Source organism: Diplotaxodon limnothrissa, linkage group LG7 (assembly GCF_057381915.1).
Source record: "Diplotaxodon limnothrissa isolate DT_005_m linkage group LG7, D_limnothrissa_male_GT1.1, whole genome shotgun sequence".
Taxonomy (NCBI): domain Eukaryota; kingdom Metazoa; phylum Chordata; class Actinopteri; order Cichliformes; family Cichlidae; genus Diplotaxodon; species Diplotaxodon limnothrissa.
Window position 1 is genome coordinate 2,685,563 of NC_140602.1, and position 25,871 is coordinate 2,711,433.

At 40.5% G+C, this 25,871-nt stretch overlaps 1 protein-coding gene across 1 annotated transcript in view; it reads left to right on the forward strand.

Annotated features, from left to right (window-relative positions):
• Positions 1-10,402, forward strand: part of LOC146627540 (solute carrier family 66 member 2) — a 62,299-nt gene extending 51,897 nt beyond the window's left edge. The window contains exon 5 of the mRNA XM_085358996.1: positions 6,503-10,402. Within this exon, the coding sequence (XP_085215122.1) occupies positions 6,503-6,677 (175 nt within the window). The 3' untranslated portion in view covers positions 6,678-10,402. The remainder of the gene's footprint in view (positions 1-6,502) is intronic.
• Positions 10,403-25,871: the final 15,469 nt, after the last annotated feature.

A 25,871-nucleotide genomic window follows, 5' to 3' on the forward strand; every position in this document is an offset into this window, starting at 1 on the left:
ACACAAAAAATATTTTATTTTATGTGCTGGAATGTGCAGAAAATAGGTTTAAATGTTAAACTAATTTCTTCCAGTCAGAGAATGTTGCAGATAATTACATTTTTGCTTGATGCATAAAGTTAAAAGATTAAAACTAATAAAACAAGTTAAAAAAAAAGACTTTTCCATTTGATTACATTTTGTATGATGGATTATGCAGAAAAAGTAGAATTGGGCTGAAAGATCTATCACTTTATCACCTCTTCAGGTTGTAAATCGTGTTTTTAAAAAGTAACTAAGTAACTAAGTAATTAATTACTTTTGAAAATAAGTAATCAGTAAAGTAACAGGATTACTTTTTTGGGGAAGTAATCAGTAATTAGTTACTGATTACTTTTTTCAAGTAACTTGACCAACACTGGTGCTGGAATCATTTCTCAGAGATTTTGGTTCACACTGACATAATCGCCTCACACACTTGCTGCAGATTTTTCAGTTACAACTCCATCATGTAAGTCTTCCATTCCACCACATCCCAAAGGTGCTCTATTGGATTGAGATCTGTGAAAGTCATTTGAGTGAAGTGAACTCGTTTTCTTCTTCAGAAAACCAGTTTGATATGATTTGAGCCGTGTGACATGGCATATTATCCTTCTGAACATGGCTACACATTCCCAGATAGCAAAATTGGTATGGCCTAGATCTGGCCCACACAATGTGCTTACACATGGCCCACATACCGCAAAGAATGACGGCCCTTTGGTGGCCCAGATCTGGTTTAACAGAGGTGGCCTACACATGGGCCAGCACAAGGCCAGTTGCAGACACACTGTGCTGGCCCAGAACAGTTTCAGTTCTGGCCCCAGATGTCAGCCTAATGTGTACCTTAATCAAGCCATGTAATAACAACATGTGCCAGAACATAATAGTACATAATAAAGTGTACACTCACAAACCTGCATTTGAAACGTTGGCTACCATAGCAGTATAGAATTGCAACATGGCATTTGGGTCTTCTAACAAAAATAGGAAAATAGGAACATAAACAGTGCCATCATTGAGATACATGACACCAGTCAGTCAGAAGTACCAGCTTGATGCCAGATCTGGGCCAGACCCGTTTCCTATGAGCCTGGCCACATAAACCAAACCACAATCGAGCCAGATGTGGCATGCCATCACATAGACAGTGCCATCTATGCCAGGCCTGGCCATATCTGGATGACATACCACTCACCATGCCAGAAGTCAGGTAGCAGTGCTGGCTAAATACCAGCTCTGGGCCAAACCTGGACCAGGCAGTGCAAATGGTTCAGAGTAGCAGCTAATAAGTCTTTTAAGTCTTTTTAAATACTAATAATGAGATAACACTTTGTTCCTTTTTATGCTATGGAGAGGAGCAGAGTAAAGGGAAAGACAGAGTCAGTAAAAACAAAGATGGCAGTTGTGCAGGACAATGGAGAAAAGGGAAAAAGTGGCTCAGTGAAAGGAAAAAAACAGCAGAGATAAAACAGCAAAAGAAATCTCAGCGTCACTTAAGAGCCTTCTTTGAAGAAAAAGAACTTCAGCTGAACAAAAACCAAGTATTTTCCCTGAGGAATACTGGCGTCTCTGAGAGAGAGAGTGAAGTAAAAGCACAATGATTTAAAATTCCTTAGCTTGCCTATTTTTGGAGCAGTTCAATCAAACCGTTGAATGTTTACCCCGAAAGTTTAAATTGTTAGGGGAGCGTAACACACCGCTGACACTCCCTGATCAGCCTGTGGGAGCAGTGGGAATAGCCTGGTTCTTATGAGCCTGAGCTGGTTAAACTGGATGAAGCCAAGTCAGCTGGACACTGGAATGTTTTTAAAGCTTTCAGAGTGAAGTTGGTAATAAAATACATTTTGTGACTTTGAAACTTTGCTGAGAAAAAAAACTCAATAGAAATGTGAAGAATCCTTCAGATCCAGTCAACAGCCTGAATGACAAACCTTTTAGAAGAGCACGTTGTTGCACTGATGCATGGCTGGCAGACTTCTCGTTACTGACTGAATGCTGGATTGTGCCATAGATTTTGCGTAACTTTACATATGCATAGTAAAAGTGTAACCTTCTAAAATTTATTTTAGACAGAAAATTCCCAAACTTTTAAAGCATTTTTTTTAATCAGTACCTATATGTGCAATTTTTATGTCCTGCTGATGATTTAAATTACAGCTATTACTCTCTCCATTCAGATAAGTTAGGGGTTTCAAAAAAGCTGCCTATAGAGTAATGAAGTTGGAAACAGTTTCCAGAGGGACTCGGGCTATATCAGAGCATAAAAAGAGTCACATATTTCTCCAGACATAAAAGTGTCCAAAGGAATCGAGTCGCGGTTGGATTATCACCGCTCTAATATGAGTGAGTCATCTGAGTTCATTGTAACAATAGACCTTTGGTAGGATCCTTTGTGATCTTACGAGCATGCATAGGAGCGAGACTGTCATCTGCAGCTGATCTGTGACGAATTAAAAATGAGAAAGTTTAACCATTCGTGTGTCATTGGTAGCGTAGTGAACTGAAGCTGTCATCTGTGTACAGTAGACTCGTGCATTCTTCCGGTTCTTATATTAGAAATGGCTGAGATCATTTTCACTTCCTCTGGCCTGTTTGTCAAAATAAGAACACTTGGTTTAAAGGAAGTCACCTTTAAATGAAGCTATTATTTAAAAGGTGCTCAAATTGAATCATTAAAATGCGTCACTGTGCAGAAGAGTCACAAAGACATATAACCTGAACCATCTACATTTGGTACAGTTACACATATCTTGAATAATTTCTATGGCAGGGCGAGCTTGTTTGTGTTCCTCATCAGCCTGAAGGGAGCCCAGGGGAGAGTTTGATGCCGCTCTGCAAGGGTAGCTGAAGGATAGTGCAGGACTGCCGTCCCCACGGTCATTAGGCTGCCTGTGCTCGACACACACTCATCATCCATAGCGATCTCGCAGAGGTCTCCGTCCCGCTCGCAGAGATCCCTCACTTTCTCTCTGGTGGTTTGACTCGTCTTAGCCCCGTCTCTTTCTTGCTGCATGCTGGATGAATTCTGTTTTCCGCAGCCTCTCTGTCTCTGTCTCTCTGCACTCCCTCACCCCCTCCCGTGTGACCCTTTTACTGTATGTCTCACTGATGACTGATTGTCCTGGCCAGGCCCAGCCAGCTCTAATAAAAAGAATAAACTCATATTACATTCATGCCTATGGGTCTTTGCTGTTCACAAAGAAAGAATAAAAAATAGAGGAGAGAGCAGAGAGTAGGTGGAGTGGGAGTGAGGTGCTGTAAGAGCATAGAGCATGAAGAGTAAGAGTTGAAGGAGCTTGACAGTAAATGAGTCAAGACTGCAACAAAAAGGAGAAAAGGGTGGGAAGGAGGCAAAAGCTTGAGAAGGCAGTGTGAATAACTGATGGAAGAGTGCAATAAGCAGTGATGAGACGGTGATTTCTGTACTGTGCTTTTTGCAAATTTTCAGATGACTTCTTCAAGGTCCCGTGTTAGGAGCAGGCTGCCAGCTTGGCTGATGACTCGAGTCTTTCTTTTCAGCCCCGTGTCTCCGACAGTCTTTCCTTTGCTTTCTCTAACTTGCTCTGATCAATCAGAAGCTTAGACTAAACTTCACTCTGACTAATGATTTTTCACTGCCTCTCCTGCTGCTTCTTAGACAACGGGAACTTAATCAAGAAAATAAAAAAATCAGTTTAAACTTTTCAAATGAAAACAAAAAGCTACTTTTGGCTGATAGTGCTGTTATTTTGGACTCTTTGGGAGGCCTAATCAACAGGAGGATTGTTTGTGTGCTGTATGAAAGAAAGCATTTTAAGGTAATAATTTAACATTTTGGGAAATAAAAACTTGTTTGCTTGAAAAAGCATTCCCTCCTTTTATGCCTGTGCGATAAATATTCACCTGAAGTCAGCAAATTAGTTAGTGATAATAAGCAACTCCAAGGCCAACTGACAGAATAATCATCTGCTGCATCTGTACAGCTGAACTGTGAAACTGACATGCATGATTTTAGGTTAGAGTCACGTGAAAAGAATTTTTCATTAAATTCTGTGTTGTCTTATTAAGAGGCTGTGTAGCAGCTAGATGCTACTAATCAAATGCACTGGATTAATTAATCATGAGCTGATGTGACCACCTCTATAAAGCAGAGGGTTAGGCAGTTTGCTGGTCTGGAATATTAAGCTGTGTGTTAATAATACAATGCCACAATCTTCCCTGGAGTGGATGTCCCAGCAAAATCACCCCAACATCAGACTGCGCAATACTCATTGCAGCAGTTTCCTGCACCTTAACAGCGGGCATGTTGGAGGGTATACTGGTGCTTCCTGGAGTCTTCATTGGTTGCCAGTCAATACATTTCTCACTCATAACCAGTGTTGGGTAAGTTACTTTAAAATAGTAACTTAGTTACATTACTAGTTACTTCTCTCAAAAGTAACTCAGTTACTTCAAGTTACTCGTTACTTTCAAAGTAACTAGTTACTAGGGAAAGTAACTTTGGTTTTACTCAGAATTCTCTTGTTAATGTGTTTCTTCCATAACTTTGCAGTCTTCTAGCTTGCTTACTTGCCACAAGTGCACTGTGCCACCTACCAATAGAAAGGATATGATAACGTGCATATTTCCACGAGAGAAATCCCACGCCTGGACCGTCATTGACTGCTGCCATGATTCTAGCCTACGTCACAGAGTCATGTGCGCCTTTTACATCCAACACAAAAACTGCAGTCGTGGTGCTTTCGATTGTACTCAGAACTCAGAAATTCTGCCTTCTGAATAGGAAGATGTAGGTAACACCAGACTGCAGATGAGCTGCATACAGGGCTGGACTGGGAAAGAAAATTGGCCCGGGCATTTTGACTAGAAACTGGCCCACCATTATAGGAAAAATCATAAAGCCTTTGAATGAAAACAAACACTGTTGTGACAGTGATGTACACTGTTTTGATGGTATATATGCATCAATCTATCAATCGTTTGTTGTAAGATTCAGATAATTATTTTTTAAAAGCTAGACATTTTAAATGAGAATAAGAAAGAAAAGTATTTCTTTGTGCCCCCCATTCCCTGTTAATGCCCTACATGCCCCCTTGGCCACACTTTGCTAGATCCGCCCCTGCACAGTTACCAGCTGTCAGCTACCTAAAAAAGGATCCTGGGGTTATTTGTCTCTCAGAAACAGTTCATAACTTCCCTTCAACTCATTCATGTCACCTAAAAGGTAAACCTGTTTCTCCATCACCTGCTCAGCTCTGATGATCCAGTAAGGACATCTCCTGGTTTCATCTTCATGTTTCCCTCTCACCAGATAACCAAACCATATCATGACCAGCAGCTTTTTTTTTTACAGCTGTGGCTCCAGCAAACATCAGCTGATACTAGAAATTAATGTTAAATAAATTCTAACAATAGCTGATCAAGCTTAAACGTGCTGCTGTTGTTTAGCGCGACATCCGCTGGTTTCCTCTTTCGGCGCAAAGTGAGCGATAAACAAACAAGAGAGCCGATCAGCTGATCATCGATCAGTTTCATGATTGAAGTAGAAACAGGAGAGAGAGGGAGAGAGAATGAGAGAAGAAGAGGCAGCTGTGCAGCAAAGACACAGAATAACTCCAGCTTTGTGCCTTTTTCATTGTAGCTGAATTACGGGACAAACTGTTCCTTTTCACCTCAATAAGAAACGCGTAATATTTTCTCTGAATACCAGACGGGACGGTTGGCAACTCTAATAACTTATGAACAAAATAAGGTTCAACATCATTAACTTCATAGCACCACCCAGCTGTATAGAAACTCCGTCATGCTAGCTAGCACGCAGTACGGAAAAAGTCAGAATAACGAAAATAAACTCCACCTAAACTTGGTTTATATCTGACCCAGAGAGACTGCAGGTCATAACTTCTTACCTGAAGTTCAGTTCACACTTGGACCGGCGGCCGCCTCGGGTCTCTTTTCCTTCTGCCTCCCTTTTCCTTCATCCACCTGCTGCCTCCACCACTTGCTAATGTTACTGAATCTGTGGAAACTCCGCGATGCCACCACACGAAGTAACGAGTAACGACCCTATCTAAATCCCAGTAACGAGTAACGCGTTCCTGATTTTGGCATAATAACTAGTTACCGTGCTCGTTACCACAATAATAACGTAGTTACTGTAACGCGTTACTTAATAACGCGTTAGTCCCAACACTGCTCATAACCCTTCCTAACGTGGAGTTGTAATTTTTACACTTGTTGTTTTCAGTACAAATTTAACAAATGATTTCTATCATGTTTATGAGTGATGGGTTAATAAGCGGGTAGGTACAATCCAGCAGAACCAGACTAACTGTTCTCGGTTTGACGTTTAGCTTTATGCTAAGTTATGCTAACTGGCTCCAGTTATGCTAGCACACTAGCATCTATCTTCTGTCTAATGCTGAGCAAGAAAGCCAGTTTGCAAAATGTCAGTGCTTTGAGGAAAGCTCACACTTGTCTCTTTGTGTTTCCATTGCTCCAGTGTGAAAATGGTGCTGCTGTGGACAGCTGGTGACGTCTTCAAGACCACCTATTTTGTGATGAATGAAAGCCCGGCGCAGTTCTGGGTGTGCGGTTCAGTCCAGATCCTGATTGATGTCGCCATCCTCCTCCAGGTCCTGTTTTACAGCCAAGACACAAGAGCCAAGCTGGGCTGAGCATGGCTGTTACAGTGACTAACACAAAAGCCCGAGTGTTTGAGTAAGTTTCGAGGACTCTGATGACTTCACGCCCTTTACAACATGCTGCAGTGTTGATAACGTTTAATGTTTAGTGCCAGAGTAAGGACAAATCAAAGTCAAATAGTGTGTTTGTTTTGTTTTTCTTTGGTGTGTTTGTTCACTTCTTTTACTGTTCATACTATCCTAGTGTCAAAGAGACCCAACCGAGTGACCTGTAAACGCCGTAAAGCCAAAATTCATGCATTAGCATCTTTAATCATGCCCTAGCACCTAAATGCATTTGCCTGTACATTTGTCCTTATTTTGCTACGTGTCTCCTGAAGTGTAGTGGGCATGGAAATTGTAAGGAGGATGCATTACTCATATTGGCAGCTCACTAACGACAAATATGTGCTTCTGTAACAACCGTAACAACCAGTCCTGCACTGGTAGGCCTCCACTGGACCCTGCTGCCTGACTGATGGCTCTCCCACTTCACACTCCTCACTTCACTGGACTGTTTCTCATGATACATAATATGTGAGCTTGTCTGTGCCTTTGCATGTGTGCGAGGTTGTCGTTCTCTCTGGTGTGTTAGCACAGCTAAAATTGATTTTCGCCGTTGGCATCGAGAGCCAAGCCAAAGCTTCAGAATGTACATGGAGTAATCTACACAGGCCATCAATCTGTGTGTTATGTATGGTGGTTTGATTGACGTGCAGTACATGTCTCCACACAGTATACATAGAAATATGAAAAATGTGGGCAGTGATGGTTTGCACTTTTCCTCAGCTGCAAAATGTGTTGCGGGCATCGGAAACACAGCAGACTTCAGGGCAACTAAACTTCTCGAGGGGACAGTGTTACTGAATCTTTGTGCTATTGCAATTTCTGCCAGTGTATTTAGGTTAAGCTGTTTTTTGCTCATCTTTTCCTCATTCAAAAGGAGGAAAGATTTATATATATATATATTTACCTTGGTTATTGACTAGATGGTGTCCACACCCAGTAAATAATAAGTGTGCTGCTAACAGATATTTAAAAAAGGTCAATTGTTCGTGTTCAGTTTTCTTAAACTTCATCATTAAGTCAAATCCCTTCATTATCAAGCCCATCGTTAAAATCAAAGGTGATTTTATTTTCAGCAACAGGAAATAACTTTTCTTTTAACAATCATTTCCTTTTCTGATTGGCTCATTAATACACTCGCTGTGATTTTAATAGGTCACTCAGTCTAACTGCAGGTGGCTGATTCTTCGCTTTAGTCCAAGAGGTGAAGTGGTGAAAAAAAAATTATTATTTTTTCTTCCGGTCTCGTTGTTCCAGATCAATTATGTGTCTTTCAAATTTTGTTTCCTCATTTTAAAACATAATCAGGCTTATATGCACTGATTTACCTGTAAAACACTTAAAAATAGCTCATTAAAATCGTGTCTAAGATACTAACTGAGGGTCTAAAACTGAAGTTAGCCGATGCACTGAAAACAGGCGGATGCTGTGAAAAGAACCGAAAATGCTTCCAGCTCATCATTTCCACAGTCTGAATGACATTTAAGCGAAACCATAGAAATCAAAATCAAAAACAAAGACCCCTTTCAGACAGCTTAATATTTCATTTTCATTTAATCTAGGGTCAGTTTTTAAAATATTAGAAAAGCAAATTCTAGCAATATTTAACCTCCTAAGACCTGAACTCTTCCACAGCAGCATTTTTAATTTCTCTTTGCTATTTGGGCTGATTGGGACCTGATGAATGTAAAATTTTATTATTATTTTTTTAAACCTGACTTTTGGTTCTGAATAAAATGAGATCCACATATGAGGACATTTGTTTTAAATTTTGATAGAACAGTGGCAGTATAATGTCCTCGTAAGTGGATTTCAGGCCCTTGTAGAGCAAAATCTAGTATTTTGGTCTAGACGACCCAAAATGTGATGTCCACATATGTGGACACCAGGTTCTAGGAGGTTAATGAATGATTTGCTTCTTAGTAAAGCTTAATTTAAGACTGGTTTGCCCTTATTTAAGTGGATTCGGGCCAGTGATTCAGAAATCCAAAGTTAACAATGGATTCTGCCAAAAATCAGCAGATTCTGAATGCAGATGTCTTGCAGTGAAGTTCGACTCACAGGAGGAACATCAGCTGAAACCTCTGGAACAGCCCTGCAGTCTCTCAACCTGAACAACATGCCGTGTGAGCCCTGTCTCACAAAATGATCTGCAAGAAGACGGGCTGACAATTCATGTGTGAAGGATGACTTGTAGCTGACGACATCTCTCAGGGATGCCCCGACTTTTATATAAAACTGTACATCAACTAATGGCTACAAAGAAGTCAATAAAAGAGAACGACTCCCTATTGTCTCTCAGAAAGTCAGACCCACTTTAGTGTCTCCACTCACATAGAAATGTGCTGCTGGATGGGGCAAAGGTTATGTAATGCACGGAAAACGTGCTAACCTTTGGTTTAGTTCCTTCATGCTTCCGTGTAAAAGCTCCGATGAGCTCGGCTTTAGAGGCAGCAGCGGCTGGAGTGTTTTCCACGAGGTTCACGTTTTCACATCTTCAGTTTGAATGCGCTCTCTGTTTAATAGGTTTTGGGGAAACCTTGCAGCCATAACAGAAGCAGTTAAACTCTGCATTCTCTGCAGCTTATAATATGCAAAACAGTTCACATGTACTTTATTCAGAGGCTCTGTCTATAATTGAAACAGCAATTTAAAAATAGAGCCTTAAGGTTAGTTTTGGTTCTGTTACCTACTGCTTGATAGTTTCCTCCTACAAAAACACTGCAGGGTCAAATACATCAGTCCCAGCAGCTGATCAGTACTCGGAACAGGTTTCTTTTTAGTTTTCCACTTGCATGATTTAATTAAGTAATGAAGTTTCAAGCTGATTAAATCTTCCACACTTTTACCTCACCAGTTTCCATTAGTTGATCTACACCTGTTTATCTCAGTGAACATCATATTTAAATTACCCGCTTTTGCTGTTATGGTTTTTATAATGAAGGCAGCAGCAGCAGCCTGCAGCAGCCAGCATGTCGGTACCATTAGCTCAATAATAAAAAAATATTGTTTGGTCTGCTTTGGAAACAGACCAAGTTTGCATGCATTCTTTAAATCCACATATCTCAGATCTGTTTGCCATGTTGTAAGCTGCATGTGGCTTATCGCCTCTATCCTGCACACCACAGTTGTATTTTGTTCCAGTTCTGTGTCATGTATGCTCTTATCATCAGATGTGTATTTTTATATTGTTTTTCCTCTGCAGAGGCTCAGAATAGCACCCACACCGACTTTAGTTTAACATTTGCCTGCTCTGTAGCCTTTTCCTCTCAAGGACAGCAGGACAAATGAACACACACACACACACACACATACACACACACATACACACACACATGCGCCTCAGGTGTGATAATCAGTGAAGTTCATATGATGGTAAATCTACTTGTTGCCTTTCTGCATGCAGAGGGAGGATATGCTGTGTAACAATAATAAGCCAAAAGATCCTTTCTGTTGAACCAAAAGTACAAACAAAGTAACTTTTCACTGGAATATAATGAATATAATGTAACTGTGATGTAAAATGTAAGAGTTTGTGACATCAGGTATGTAAAAATACTGCAAAAATGTTAATGTCTGAACGTTTTACTGTCTTATGGCAGCTCTATGTATGTATGTGAAATATTTATCATCATCAAATATAAACTATTTTGAGTCCATGGTGTAGTGCTGTGTGCTTTCTGTCTCTGTGAACTCTGTGAATGTGAAGCATGTGAAGAAGAAAGAGTTTGACAGACAGAATAGAAGCCTGGTAGTCTGAGTGATTAGCTTTAACATGGCTAAGATCTAACATATAACATTTCCAACAGCTTAGCTAGAAACACCAGACGTGAACCACATATATGTTCTCTACATTCCCGTACAGTAGATATATCTTTTCTACAGAACAGGTCCCAGTCGAGCTGTCTTGCAGTGAGATAAAGTGCAGAGGGAAAACCTTGAATTCTTTTATTTAAAAGGATTGAGCACCAAATAAATAATGAAAAAGACTGAGGTAGAGTTCAGACTTTTCTGTTGCTGAACGCACGGAATTGAAGATCTGCGGGTTAATTAAGACTCGTGTCCCTCCAAGGCTTTAATCCCCTCTACCTAATTCAACATCACACACGCAGATGGTTGCGGCATCGCTTGGTTCAAGATAACTCACAGCAATAAAGAGGAGCGCTGCAGCGTGGATAGTAAAATATTAAGGAAGCTGGCTATAGTTTGAGTGTTGGACAAGGACAGAATGTGTGCTGCACCTGTCGGTCTCTAGCATATCGAGACTATCTCTCCACACGTTACATGTTCCATATGCACGGGGTACGACCCCCTTGGTCGTGGCGTGTGGATATTTCTTTAAGACACTCCGGCACACCCGGCTACGCCCCACAGCTCACGTGTAAAACAGCTGTGCTTTCAGTGGATTCATGTTTTGGCCTGGCTTGTACATCCATTAATAATAGATAAACTGGAATGCAGGCTTGAACTTGAACGCTGTATCTGATCCTGATACCTGTAACGTGTGTCTCATTGGTATCACATAGCATGATGGCAGTCATGACTTTGTCTATGGGTTTTAAAATGTTTCATCATAAATCTCATAATGGATCTATCTGACCACCTGCCATCAGCTACGTCTTTCCATCCACCCATCCATCAGCTGATAATTCCAACATGTCTGTCTTTACAGTGGCTTGTTTTAATGATGGATGAGGTGGGCTGAAATAGTTCACCTGCACCCCATGTCCACGAGGTCTGCTCTGCTCCGGTCTGCTCCATTTATTAATGATGGCGTGTCGTCATGCAGTAAAAGGAAGTGCGCTTTTCATCCCCATCAAGTGTTCCAGATTTCATCTACTAGGCACAGAAGTTATTGGCAGCATAGGTGACGAATATTGAATAATAATGAATACACCATGTTTCTTAAAACACTGATTCTTGTTTATGTGTTCCAGGATAACTGTCCTTATTGTTTCTACCCTCATGTTCATCCTCTAGTTCTTTACATATGCTTCTCCTGGCTGTTACACAGAGTTCCTGCTTTATTTTGGTAATTATTTTCTTTGCTTTTCTTCTATTGTTTTACTTCCTGTCTTTGTCCTAGTTCTCTGCTGAGGTTAGTTTCATGTGTCTTGTGCTAGTCATTCAGTTTCTATTTAAACACATCAGCCGCTTAATTAGCCATACACCTGGTTAATTGCTTGTTAAATATCTAATTAGCCAATTACATGGCTGTGACTTTAAACGTGGCATGGTTTTTGGTGCCAGACGGATTGGTCTGAGTATTTCAGAAACTGCTGATCTGCAGGGATTTTCCCATGCAACCATCTCTACGGTTTACAGAGAATGATCTGAAAAAGGAAACTATCCAGTGAGCGGCAGGGCTCTGTTAAAAACCTTCAAGGAGATGGTCTACACCAGCAGACCACAATTGGTGCTTCAACATGAAGGCAGGAGGAAGGAAGGCAAGAGTAACAGTAACCATTCTAGCCAGAACGGGAAACTGAGACTGGCACAGGCTCACCAAAGTTGGACAAAAGAAGAGCAGAAAAAATCTGCCTGGTCTGATCAGTCGCAATTTCTGTTGCAACATTCACATGTTAGAGTCAGAATCTGATGTAAACAACTCTGCCTTGTAGCAATAGTTGTTGGCGTAAGTGTGTTGGGGATATTTTCTCGCCACACCTCGGACTCTTTAGTACAAACTGATCATTTTCTAAACACCACAGCCTGCTGAGTATTACTGCTGAACATGTCCATCCTTTCATGACCACAGTGTACCCATCCTCTGATGGCTGCTTCCAGCAGAATAACACGAAGCTCAAATCATCGCAAACTGGTTTTTTGAATATGACAATGGCCTCCATAGATCTCAAATGGACTCCATAATCACCAGGTCTCAATATTTCTTCATATTTCTGACATCTTTCCTTCCACTTATCCAGTTTAGGGTTGCAGCAGGGCTGGAGCCACATGCATGTCTTTGGACTGTAGTAGCACGCACACGCAGGAAAGCACAAACTCCACAGCGTTTTCAGCCAATCAGTGGATTTGACCTTCTTGCTGCGCTATCAACCCTTGTGTAGCTGTGTTTTACTGCAGCGGTCCCCAACCTTTTTTGCACCACGGACCGGTTTATGCCCAACAATATTTTCACGGACCAGCCTTTAACGTGTCAGAGATGGGCGTTACTGTAATCCGATTACTTTTTTCAAGTAACGAGTAAAGTAAGGGATTACTATTGCAAAAACGGTAATTAGATTACCGTTACTTTCCCGTAGGAACGCTGCGTTACTGCGTTACTAAAACCGTGATTTTTTTGCGAGAATGTCTCACGACAGTGACGTAAGCGAGTGCGCCGTTAGTGACAACAGCTGTGTGCAGATCAACAGTGGATCATATATCGAGTGCAGAGAGAGTATGAGCGTGCAGCGTTTAAAGTGTGGAAGTACTGACCTTACTTTGAGTTTGATTCCATAAAAAGTGACAAAAACATTAGTGTCCGCTGTGCGTGGGAAGAAAACTTCTTTTTACAGCGAAAAAACCCCTAAACTTCCGAGCAAGCACCGAGTAGCTACGACGTAATGGGAAACTCACAGAGAAACTCGCGGATTCTTCCACTGACCGCAGCACACCTGCACCAGGGTAAACCTCCGCCTGCCCCACTCCTGCTTTACAGGTGAAAATAGAGCAACAGGACCGCTGAGTCTTTGACTTTATTTATTTTCTGCTGTGTTTTACTTGCATCTATTTGAAAGACTGAGTGTAAACACACAAAATATTTTATTTTATGTGCTGGAATGTGCAGAAAATAGGTTTAAATGTTAAACTAATTTCTTCCAGTCAGAGAATGTTGCATATAATTTTTTGCTTGATGCATAAAGTTAAAAGATTAAAACTAATAAAACAAGTTTTAAAAAGAGACTTTTCCATTTGATTACATTTTGTATGATGGATTATGTAGAAAAAGTAGAATTGGGCTGAAAGATCTATCACTTTATCACCTACTCAGGTTGTAAGTCGTGTTTTTAAAAAGTAACTAAGTAATTAATTACTTTTGAAAATAAGTAATCAGTAAAGTAACGGGATTACTTTTTTGGGGAAGTAATTAGTAATTAGTTACTGATTACTTTTTTCAAGTAACTTGACCAACACTGGTCGCGGATAAATACAACAAAATAAAACTAGTACTGGTACCAAAAAAAAGAAAATTTATTCATAACACACGTGAAAAGACCCAGGAAAACCGAGTAAACGATAAAAACGATAACAAAATAACTCTGAAAACCGATAAAAACCCTGAAAACTATACATTTCACACCTGAGCCTCAACTCTCGCGGCCCGGTACCAAACGACTCACGGACCGGTACCAGTCCGAGGCCCGGGGGTTGGGGACCGCTGTTTTACTGTATGTCTATATTGGTTGAGCAGCATAAAGATGCAGTTGTACAGTTCTCTCCCATAGTTCTCATTCTGAAATTAAAGTTTGATAGATCCTAAATCTTTATTTCTTGTCACATTTTGATGTATAATGTAGCCTAATGATTTGGCTTAAAATAACCTACAGGTTCGACTGTTCATCATAACACTTAAATGCTTCCTCGACCGTAGCCAATAGTTTGATGTAATGCACGATCCAAACTACCATCAGCAGCTGCAGTGAGCGTCTCCTTTCCAAAGTTATCCCTTATTTGGATAACGGTGTGCACTTTAATCAGCAGCAGCCAGATGTGTTTGTTTTGAAAAGCCTGTCTTACATCAGCTCAGCATAATCCCTAAAAGGACATGTTGGAAAATGGACAACATCCATGTGAAGGTTCCCCACTGATTACTACAGAGGATTCATAGGACGTTTTCTTCATCTTTTACCTTTTCTTACGACATAAATTAGGCCAAAAAAAGCAGAGCAGGAGAGAGAAAGGGATACAACTCGCTTCTGAAAATTCAAGCTCAAAGCAGGCTGATGGGCTCATAATAATAAGCCCAGGTATGTGACACAGGAGTTTTGAGAGCTCTTCCATTTGAGAATGACAAAAAAAATTCAGCTTCTTATCCTGTTATCAAGACTAATAAAAGCATTTCACTGCTCGTTTCCTGTACAAACAATTTCTGAAAATGACCCTTGGCACTTCTTTGGTCAAAGAGTGGAGGATAATGCACCAAGACAAGAGTCTTCAATGACAGATGGACAGACAGAAAAAATCTTTATGTATTTTGTAGAATTTAATAAGCAGATGGTCGTCCAGTCTGGGATGCTCTATAGCCTGGAGATTGATTTTTTCCTCCAATTTATTGCTCAGAGTAAAATGGAAAAGAGGAAGAGAACGATTCTCTGCTGGCTGCCCTGTCATCACTCACAGAGCTGATGACATTGAAAACACAAGAGTAAAGTGCACGATGTATGAGGCACCTGAGGAAAAGACAAAGCACGAGTCAAACTGTATACTTTTGGGAAATGCAGCATATCCAGATGGCTTGGGTTTAGGGCCGCCTCATGTTCCTGCAGTACGGGACAGTCAACCCCCCAGGTATGTAATGACAGGCCGGGACAGGATCAAACCCTCAAGATGGAGGAGGTTGTTCCAAGGTCACAGACTGTGGAGAACAGAGGAGGTGTAGGGGGGAAAAGAGAAGGACAAAGTGAAAAAAACACTCAGGAATCTTTAAAAATTCAGGTGTTGGAGAATTTAATGAAATCAAAAGCTGACCTTCTTCCACCCTTCGTTTAAAAAGATTAAAAAATCATCTGAAACGTCCACGTGAGGTTTAAACTTGTACTCCGTGACAGATTGGAAGTATCGACCTTGTGTTTATGTTTGACGGTGGAGGCATCTCGTGGATCATCACGGATCGAGTGAATCGTGTCTCCTGATATGGCAGAACAACATCGCTGAAAAAGAAGTAGGAGATCCTCAAAATGATGATCATACTGAACACTGTATCCCAACTTCTGTGCAGATTAGATATGGAGACAGCATCAGTTTGGTAAGACTCTACCATGTAATCCAGATTGTGGTTACTCTTTTGGTGGCTGATCGAAATAAAATAAGCAGGAAATGATTTAGTACACTTAAATTCTATGTAATAACTCTGGGAATTTTTAATATTAACACATTTAAACAGTTTGCAGTGCAAACAATCTATTAATCAACAAAATCATCACATCAGATTTTCAGTGCAAAACTAGTTGCTGCTGCTTATTTTGACTGTTTTGAACAGTGCTGCTCAAAAGTCTTGAACCACTGCTTTTTCATATTTTCCAAGGAGCCAGACTATGGATTAGTTTGTTAAAGTGGTCTTGAGCAAAGGTTTGCTAGGTTTTCTGCAGTTTTTCTTTGGACACTGGCTGGTTTTCGACTCATTTTCAGTTCAGCTCTTTTGTGTTCCTTCCTTTGTTAATATCACTGATCTGTGAATCATTTAAGCATAAAGAGGAGTCAAACTTATAGGATGAAACGGTGTCTGTAGCACCTTAGCAAATAAACTATTTTAAATTGCATGCTTAGGCACTTTGTCACAAAATCATAGGGTTTGTTTCCATTTCTTTAGTAAAATTTATGAAAAATTCCAACGATCAAAGAGTTTGACGGGCATAAAATGCCAAGTGCCACTCAGCTCAGCACGACCAGGAAGAAATGACCCGAAAGACTGAAGCTCAAAGTCCTGATCTCATGGACTCGTGTGGAGTATTGACTATGTGCACGTTAGCATATGCTACTTCTGGTGCGGAAACTCCTGTGGGGAGCTTTGTTTCCGGTGTCCAATTCGCGCCTTGTTTACGGTCCAAAACAAGTTTTGCAAATGAATGAATCAAGCGGCGATTTACATTTCTATAGATGTCTCGGGCATTTACCCAATATATCTGTAAATGATGTTCATCGACTTGTCAATATTTTTCCCCGCGCCTCAGAGCAAAAGAGAAAAGGGATTCAAATGTTAGGTTTCTCAGCTGTCCCTCGTTTATTGCGGGTGTTATGTTCTAAAAATAACCAGCGAGAGGTGAAATCAAGTAGCCAATTTTATTTTTTGATGGTGCAAAACGTTTGGTGGACATCGTGGACATACAGCGCTGCACCTCAGAGTCACACTGCTAGCATCGATGCAGCGATTCTGTACTGTACAGGAGAGACGTCACGGAGGAGATCGTCTGCAGCGATCAGGACACAGGACACAATGTGATGTAAAAAAAAATAAGCATGCAAACTTGCACTAAAAAAAAATCTGCGAAACAGCGAGGTGAAAGGTGAACCGCGTTATAGCGAGGGACCGCTGTAATTTTGAAGGTAAGTCACAACATACCCTTTGTACATACTAATGTATAGAAACCGTTACAAGCAGTCGTTCATTTTTTGTGTGGCTTTTTTCACGGTTTGTTAACATGCTGTGTAGGTGTGTACTTGACTAGCTGATATCGACATAACGGGGGAAACATCTGGTTTGACTGTTCTTCAGCTGTAGTTTGAACACTGAACATTTGCCTGTTTAAATCATGAGACCAGTCATTATACAGAGATGTGCTTCTGAATGTGGACGATGTGTCTTCTGATTTTGTAATGCAGTTCTGCTTGTGTTGAGTGATGTAAACAACTGATCGATCTAAACGCTTTAAACGTCAAAATTGATCATTAGATTTTTCATGACAGAACAGCGGTGAGTGTTCCCACCTTCTGCTCTTTGTAACTTAACGCCATCTTTCCTTTTTTCGAGTTTTGGACATGATTTTGGAGGATATATCTTCACAGTAGCGATTGACCGCAAAGTAAAGCTACCGGAAATGTACAACCCCACATCCGGTCTCAAACCAGGAAGTTAGCATTTTCTCGTGCACAGGGTCAATTACAGCAGCCTGGAGGTCAGAACCAAACAGACCAAAGTGCAGGTCACACAGTAAATCTTGAAAACACTCTGATGGATGCTTTATGCACTGATCTCTATATGAGACGGGATGCTGCAGTCTGTTTCGTAATAGAAAGGCTTATTTTTATCAAAGTCTCCTTCGGGATAAACATTGCCCTTGCTCACCAACTGTTCCCCTGTGGAGTTCATGTTTTTCTTTGCTCTCACTGACATTTCAACATCTGAAGATCGAGTCCACAGATGGCCAAATAGCTCTTTTTTGCATCATCTCCTTCTCACTCAGATTTATTTTGGAATCATGAGCCCAGCATAGGGGGCAGGTTCTTTTTGTTGGTGACGCCAGTTTTTTTCCTTCATATGGTGTTTTGATGCCTGCAAGCTACACATCGCGCGAGTGTGCACTCATGTGGGTGTGTGCTGTCTATCATGATGGAGAATGCAGTATAGCAAGTGTCATGTTAGTAGAACGAGGACATTAGTTACAGTGGAGCCAGACGATAAACAGATACTTCATGAAAGGGACGATAACAGAAGAAAGTGAAGTATTCAGCAAACACACAATTTCGATGCACAAGAGCTGGAGAATGTCAAGCGGAAAGTTGTTTTCCTCAGACAAAAGTTTTTGACACTGGCTTTAAAATGTGTGACTCAGATTGTTCAGATTTTTTTTCACACATCCCAAAAGACATGAATTAAGGCAGCTAAACAGAGCAGCAGCAGCTTCCAACAGAATAAAGGGCAAACGTAGAACTCGCAGTCAAAAGCAAAGAACTAAATGCTCGGCTTAAAGCAATGAATAATCAGTAACAATGAGTTTTAAGGAAGATGGCACATCATATCAGTGCTAAGAAGAAGTCAGTTGTTCGTTATTGAAAACTCGCTGACTTATTGGTTGTTTCATATCTAGATAATTGGCTCTATTCTCACGGTTCTGGGTCATTTTGACCCAGCATTTTGAGTTCCTATGTTTTGGTTTAATTTTGGATTGTATTCTGATTCTTGTGCTTTGTTGATTATTATTAGAATTCTATGTTTCTGTTTCTTCTTGTTAAGGGATTCGTTCTTAGGTTTGGTGTCTCATGTTTAGTGTAGGTTTAGTTCTGTGTCTACTCTGCGTCTTTGTGTAGTTGTTTCTTGTTTCCTGTTTTCTGTTTTATTGTGAAGGTCCGTGTCTTATGTGAGTATATTCAGTTTTGCTTCCCTTGTCTCGTCTCGTCAATTACTTCCAGCTGTGTTCCCCACCTGTGTGTAATCTCCCTCTGTCATCCTGTGTTTCCCCCTGCATCTGTCTACGTCTCCCTGCATCTCCGTTTGTGTCTCCAGGTGTTTTATTCTTAGTTTTCCCAGTTAGGTTTTTTCAGTTCTGTTCTCGCCATCCTTTGCCTTTTGTTGTACGTCATCCTCCTCAATAAAAGTCCACTCACATCACTAGTGCCTGCGTCTTGGGTCCTTTAATAAATTACACACGGCTCGCCCCGCTGGCCGTGACATCTATTTTTTAAGTCAGTAGTATAAGAGATTTCTTACTGGCTTTTACTGACTGTCTATATCAATACAGTTATAGTTATGGTACAGTTTTTTGACGCCTGTCAAAGTGGAAAATTGCAGGTCACCAACAGATATACAGATTCTTGTGTGATATGAAGAAAATTACCCCCACAAAGAGGAAACAATACAGTAAATAATGGGATCAAAATGGGTGAAATTGATGGAAAGTGATTGTCAGAGACCTTTGTTCATGTTTCCAGTATTTCCTGTCATGTTGATGGATGCACTTCACTGAAACCCAAATGACTACTAAACAAAACGGCAACTAAATAACAGCTTATACAAGGACAGGACAATACATGAGAATAAAAAGACTTTTACATAAACGTCAACTTCCTTTTACTCACATAGAGTAGGCAGAGCGTTGAGAAGGTCACGCCGCAGTAAAATATATATCTAACGACACCGCTTTTGACAAGCCATGCCACTTTTTTCCTTCATTACTTTTCAGGACTATTAAAAACACATTTCTGAAGAAGAAAATGAGATTTAAGCTCTGCAGTAGTTCTGCTCTACTGGTATATTGTAACATAATTGAGTTTTTTAGTAAAAGTCTCTCTCTGACTTTGTAATGGGCATACACAGATAAAATCCCCCATTGTCATTAAATTGTTGGGTTATGCTAAATCATCCTCGATCAGAACTGAGACTAGGACAGACAGTCCGTCCATCCATCCAATCTCCATCCGTCCATCGATCCATCCATCCGTCCATCCATCCATCCATTTGTCCATCAATCCATCCATTCGTCCATCCATCCATTTGTCCATTCATCTGTCTATCCATCCGTCCATCTGGTCCTCCATCCATGCATCCATCCATCCATTATTCGTCTATCCATCTTTCCATCCATCCATCTATACATCCATTCGTCCATCCATCCATCCATTCGCCGTTGAGATGGTGGTGGGTCTGGAGCCTATCCCAACTACCATAGGGCAATAAGCGGGATGCACCCTGGACAGGTGGCCAGTCTGTTACATATTGGATTGGATGGTTATTAGTAATTAAAAATAAGTGATTAGAAAACATAACTGACTTCAAGCGGTATTTAAATTATCAAGCACCCAACATTTGTTGTAACGGTGTTTGTGTAAACTCTCTAAATTGCATTTCTTGTGTTGAGGATAAGCTGGGCTTATAGAAATAATTCAATAAAAAATGAACAAGTAATAATAATAACAAAATACTTTTAGTTCACTGCAATCAGGAATGCATGCTATGCTATGCTTTCAGAAAGCCATTGTGGCTGCTTCCCCCTCTTCCACCAGCACCAACACCCCGAGCCACTTCTGAGCCACATTAAATGACTCCATAAGTTAGTTTAATAGAGAGGAGTGCAGGCCCACAGTGAAATATCCACCTTGTCAGTGTGCCACAGCTGGCCCTCAATTTAGGACTGAATAGCTAGCATTTCGTGTTGTTTGCCCATATGTTCTCTGGCTCAGAGGAGTGTGTGTGCGTGCTTGTGATTGTACGGGTGTGTTTGCAGTTCCACAGGCTCTTTTGCCTCATGATTGCTTCGGCAGCACTCTACTGCTTTCTCTCCTCTATTTGCAATCGGCATGGAAGGTCACGCATGCAGCACGCTCATACAAACACACACACACACAGATACATTCACGCCAGCTGTTTTCTCCTCTCTAAGACAAACTGCGAGAGAAAAAGCAGCAGACGGGGGAAGATTTCCTCAAACTTTCAAATGTGTTTTTAACCCAAAGACCTCTCAGACTTGCTCAGTGTTTTAGGGTCAGATGAAGACAGCAGGGCTTTGTGCATTCACACTCAGTTCCTCCATTCCCTGAGCAATTAGCTCAGGATTAGATTGAGGTCAATACCTTCACCTTCGTTGCAGTCCCTCTTTGTGGAACATTTTAATCAATCCAGCCCCTCTACACACAAATCAACTTTCTTTTTCACCTCCCTCCCTCTGTTTTTATGCCTCAATTGAGATTCAAATTAAACCTCATCTAATCTGGCAGTTAAGCAGAACATTATTTTCTGCTCTCAGGTGAGGTCGTTACATTGTCTTTTTATGCTGAAAGACATGAAACAAAGGGGCCGCGTGTACTGTACCACTGAACATCATTATTAGCCCCCAAACTCTCTTTTGAATAGGTGATTTAAGCCAGAATAGAAAGGAGGATGATGATGAGGAGGAGGAGGAGGACAGTGCTAGATGTGACAGTGCTGAAGGTGATGATGATGATGATGATGATGATGATGATGATATGGGTCAAAACCCTCATGACCATCAGCAACAAACTGATTTCCTCCCACCGTTACTTTTGAAGGAGGCAGAGTGGCTGTCTGCAATACTTTACAGTCCATAGGTTTTACACACCATTACTGACTCTCACTGGTGGGTATTGAACTCATTTGCATGTTATGATACTGCATTAGTGTGATGACCTCAAGCTAGCACATCGCAGAGCATGTGGCTGATGAGGATTTATCCAGAGGTCATCTGTGTGATGTGCACGCCAAGATAACATCAACTTCTGCAGAGCTTCCCGACATTAAGTCACCGATAATCATTAGTCACGTGCTGGAAGTCAGAGCAGATACACAAGTTCATTAAACTACTCTTGTTTTTAATTTCATAAATTAAAAGGTTCTCCCTGGATAATGAGGAGAGATGTTCAATGTCACTCAAAGTGTTCAACAGAAAACATCAAATTTACAGAATATTAATTCATCGAGACAGCTGAGTATGTGATATTAATCTGCTTTGTTTAAAATACATTAGTTCCAGAAACAATTGACCTTGTTATAAACCCATCAATAATGAAATAACTGAAATAATCACATAAGGCATGACTCTTTACTTTGGCCTAGTCTAAACTAACAATAAATACTAACAGAAATCATTGAGATTCTTATCCCAGTGTCTTTGTTTTCAGTATCTCTGCTTTTACAAAACAATATGGTTGCTACACACTTACCTCAATAAATGTCAAGGACCCTGTGGTTCAGTTATAGCACAGTATGGCACTGCGAGGTAGCGGCTTCCTGTTATGATATGATGGCATTAGAGAATCTCCAGACTGCTTTCCTTTAGTAACAGGTTGAAGTAGGTTATGATAACTGTGTCCTGCTGCTCTCTGCTGCCTGTAATGCTGTGGCTTTGTTTTGACATTGTAAAGTGAAGTAAAATAAAGCAGCAGTGTAGGCATTCCTATAACGTTGTCCTCTGTTCTCGAAGCCAGCTAACTGTGTGCTGCCAGTACCTTTCTATCTTTATCATATCATACAGCTTTATTGCAACTGATTTTTTTCCAGTAGTGGTTTAGCATGTTTTTGGCAGCAGTGATCAGAATACTGTAAGGTCTGAGAGTGGCCTCCTCTATGCTCTGTACTCAGGCCTTGGAAAACCTGGCATGTGATGGGAGACTTTGTCCAATTGCCAGATGAGGTGATTGTTGTAAAGAGTGATGCATGAGGTTTGAATACCACGTTTTTATATGCATTCAAAACGCGCTCATGTTCAAACATCTTCTAGATTTCTGCCTACTGAGACTTTCAATTCTAAAATCTATTTGAAATATTTGAAAATACAAATACATTTTCTTTTTTGAATAAATGTCAAAAAAAATATTTTGAATCAGCTGTTTGTTTGTTGTTATGTTGGCAGGAAAACATACCAAACAAAATACAAATAAACAGATACAAGTTGCCTTTGTGTCATCAAGATGATGCTTTTTGAATGCAAACTTTTATACATGTCATATAAAGACATTTTCATGATTAATGGGACTAACAATGATTGCTGCTTCAGCAGGGTCATTGTGAAAGCCAAGCCACTGTCACTGGATACTTGGAGAGTTAAATAAACAAAGGCGTTGTAAAAAGACAGAAACCCACCTGTGCTGCTGTGACAGTGTTTGCACTTGATCTCTAATCACACTTATGAAAGTATTAAACATGAGATTATTAGAAATTTTTCAATGGCTTAAATTCTATTTATTATCTTTCTGGCTGTGTAAAATTACTGTACTCACTGATGATACATTGGCATTCATAAACACATTATTTTGGCTTCGATGTATTCTAATGTAGCCATACAATGAATAAGGCTGAAAAACCGCCACCTGGCATCAAACCACCAGAGAGGCAATAAGGTAAGTATCACTGCCAAGAAAGCTGGTGAGTCTATTAAAGGGAGACAAACTACAAGCGTAGTACTAGCGCTCAAATTTGCTAAATGTAATGTTCTGTGAGGCAAACCAACAGAGATGTGTAGTTTATCTTTCCTTACCAAACTATTCAACTCTGGAGCCATTAAAGCATTTTAGGATAGGATATGTTTCTGAAGGTGGTTGGTGTGCATATGTGATGCTTCACAGTGTAGTGAGTTTACAGTATGTGGCAAGGGGTGAGTGACATTTTTACACAAATTTTGTCAGTCCTTCAGAAATCCAAAGGTGTGCTCCCCTGCTTCACCCCGAGAGAGAAACCTGATGGTTGGAGGATGAGAAAACAGAGTAGGAGATGTGAAGGAGGGGGAGGGAGAGTCGAGGGGATCAAGGAGCAGTAAGGATGAATGTGCAGAAAGTGGCTCGGAAGAAAAGCAACAAGACAAAGACGGAGGAAAATAACATAAAGATGAAATAAAGCGTTAAAAGGCTGTGAGGATATTTAGCGTGCACGGCTCAGGTGATGAAAATCTTTTGGCCTCTCCATCACAGTAAACCTTTATTCTGACACAATAAAATAACAATTACCTCTTTCACACCTTTCTTTCAAACACTGTCCTCCACAGACGTATGCACGGCTGTCATGTTTGATGCTGTCGGGAAACTGATTTTACAGCAACATGTGCCACAGTCTGTATTTCCTGTAATGTAAATCTAATGCACGTGTGTTCAAAACTATTTCTGTGTATACTCTGTATAACGCCTGTAGAGCTTTCTAAAAGGCCAGATGTTAACTGATGCATCTTGGATTAGATACATCAGATAACATCAGATTAGAAATGTAAAGAAATTAAGTCGACTCTAATTATTATTTTTACATTTCTAGTGGGTCAAATAAAAATGTGAAATGTAGAGGAAACCAAAAATACATCAATAAGAGAGGGAAGATTAGACTTAATGCACCAGGAGACAAGAGTATCTGAACCCTCTGCCTAAATATTAAAATAGAAAGAAACGCTCAAAAACATCTTACTTTGCTGTTATTTGAGACGGACTGAATCAAATACATTATTACACAAAACCCATATTTATTTTTCCCGTTACATTGCTTGTTATCCCTGAAATGTGGCAAAGAATGACAAGGTAAGGTTACAATGTTTCTTTTTGTGTCATCAATACGAGAGCTGGAAGAGAGGCAACCAATCTGAAGGTGAAACCTGGGAAAAGAGGAATGAAGGCAAATAGGAACGGGGAAAAGCAAAAGAAAAGATGTGGAAAAAACACAAGCACCCAGAGAAATGGCTCCACGGACAAAATATACTTTTAAATGACCATGTGGTAATATACACGGTAAAATGAAGTAGGATGGAACAGGATAATTACTGAAAAAACAAAACAAGACAAAAAACAGTCAATTTCATAATTTCACAACATTTTAAGTGGAGATATTGTCTGAATTACAGGAGCGGGACCACTCCTCCTTCACGCCCCTTCCAACCTCAGACTATGTATGCCTCCTTCTCCAATACCTGCTGTTGTCATTTTCATGCCCCCCCCCCCCCCCCCTTTCCCCTCTCTTCTCCTCTTCTCTCCTCCTACCTTCCTTCATTCACCTCTCATTAGTACATGGGGTTCTGCCCGGCCCGGGAGCCTTCGCCAGTCCCCTTCGAGGCCTTCCCCAAACCGCAGCACCAGTTCATACTCCCTCATGCCTCCGCTCATCGTTCAGAGGATGTGATTCCAGCTACTGAAAGTGAATTTTAAATGTAAGATGTCATCATGAAACTTTCCCAGTTAACTCCTCACACTAAGACAGTTATTTCCTGTGTATTAGGAGGTTTTCATTAATATCCAAGAACATAATAATAATTCCAGGTTTTAAATCCTTGTTTGGTTTTGGTGACATTGTGATTTCACAGAGGAACCTTTTTTTTTTACACTCAATACTCTGAACTGGCACAAAGAGTCCATCCATATAATGCTCTATGAATCAGGTGTTGACAGAAGTCCCACTATAATGACATTCATAAACTTTTGTTTCGTAAAACTGAAAATGTTCCTGCATGTAAGTGTTGAGAAAACGGGCCTTAGAGACATTCAGTTGTGGTCGTTTCATGGTCTCATGGTCATTTTGGACTCTTAACGCTTCTTTTATAGAAAAAAAGAACCTGCCCACAGGGAGGAACAAAATGTTTTATGATTGAGATATTTGGTCACAATGACAACCTGTATGTTTGGAGGAGTGAAGGTGAGACTTTAAACCTGAAAACACTGTCGAGCATGGTGGTGGTAGCATCACACTCTGGGGTTGTTTTGCTGCCAGCTGGAATAGTGATGATGGAGGACTCTACCTCCCAGTTCTTGAACTTCACATGAAAACAAAAGCTCGATGGTTAAAACAACACAACAGGACAATAATCCCAAACACATGTAAAAGCTGAGTTTGGCTAACGTTAAGTTTCTTGGACAGCCTTCCCAAAGCACCGATCGCAAACCACTCAACATTTCTAACTATGCTTAAAAGCCAGTTCTGCCAAGAAGAGTGGTCAAATATCCAACCAGAAGTATTCCACAAGCTTGTTGGTGTTACCAGCATCA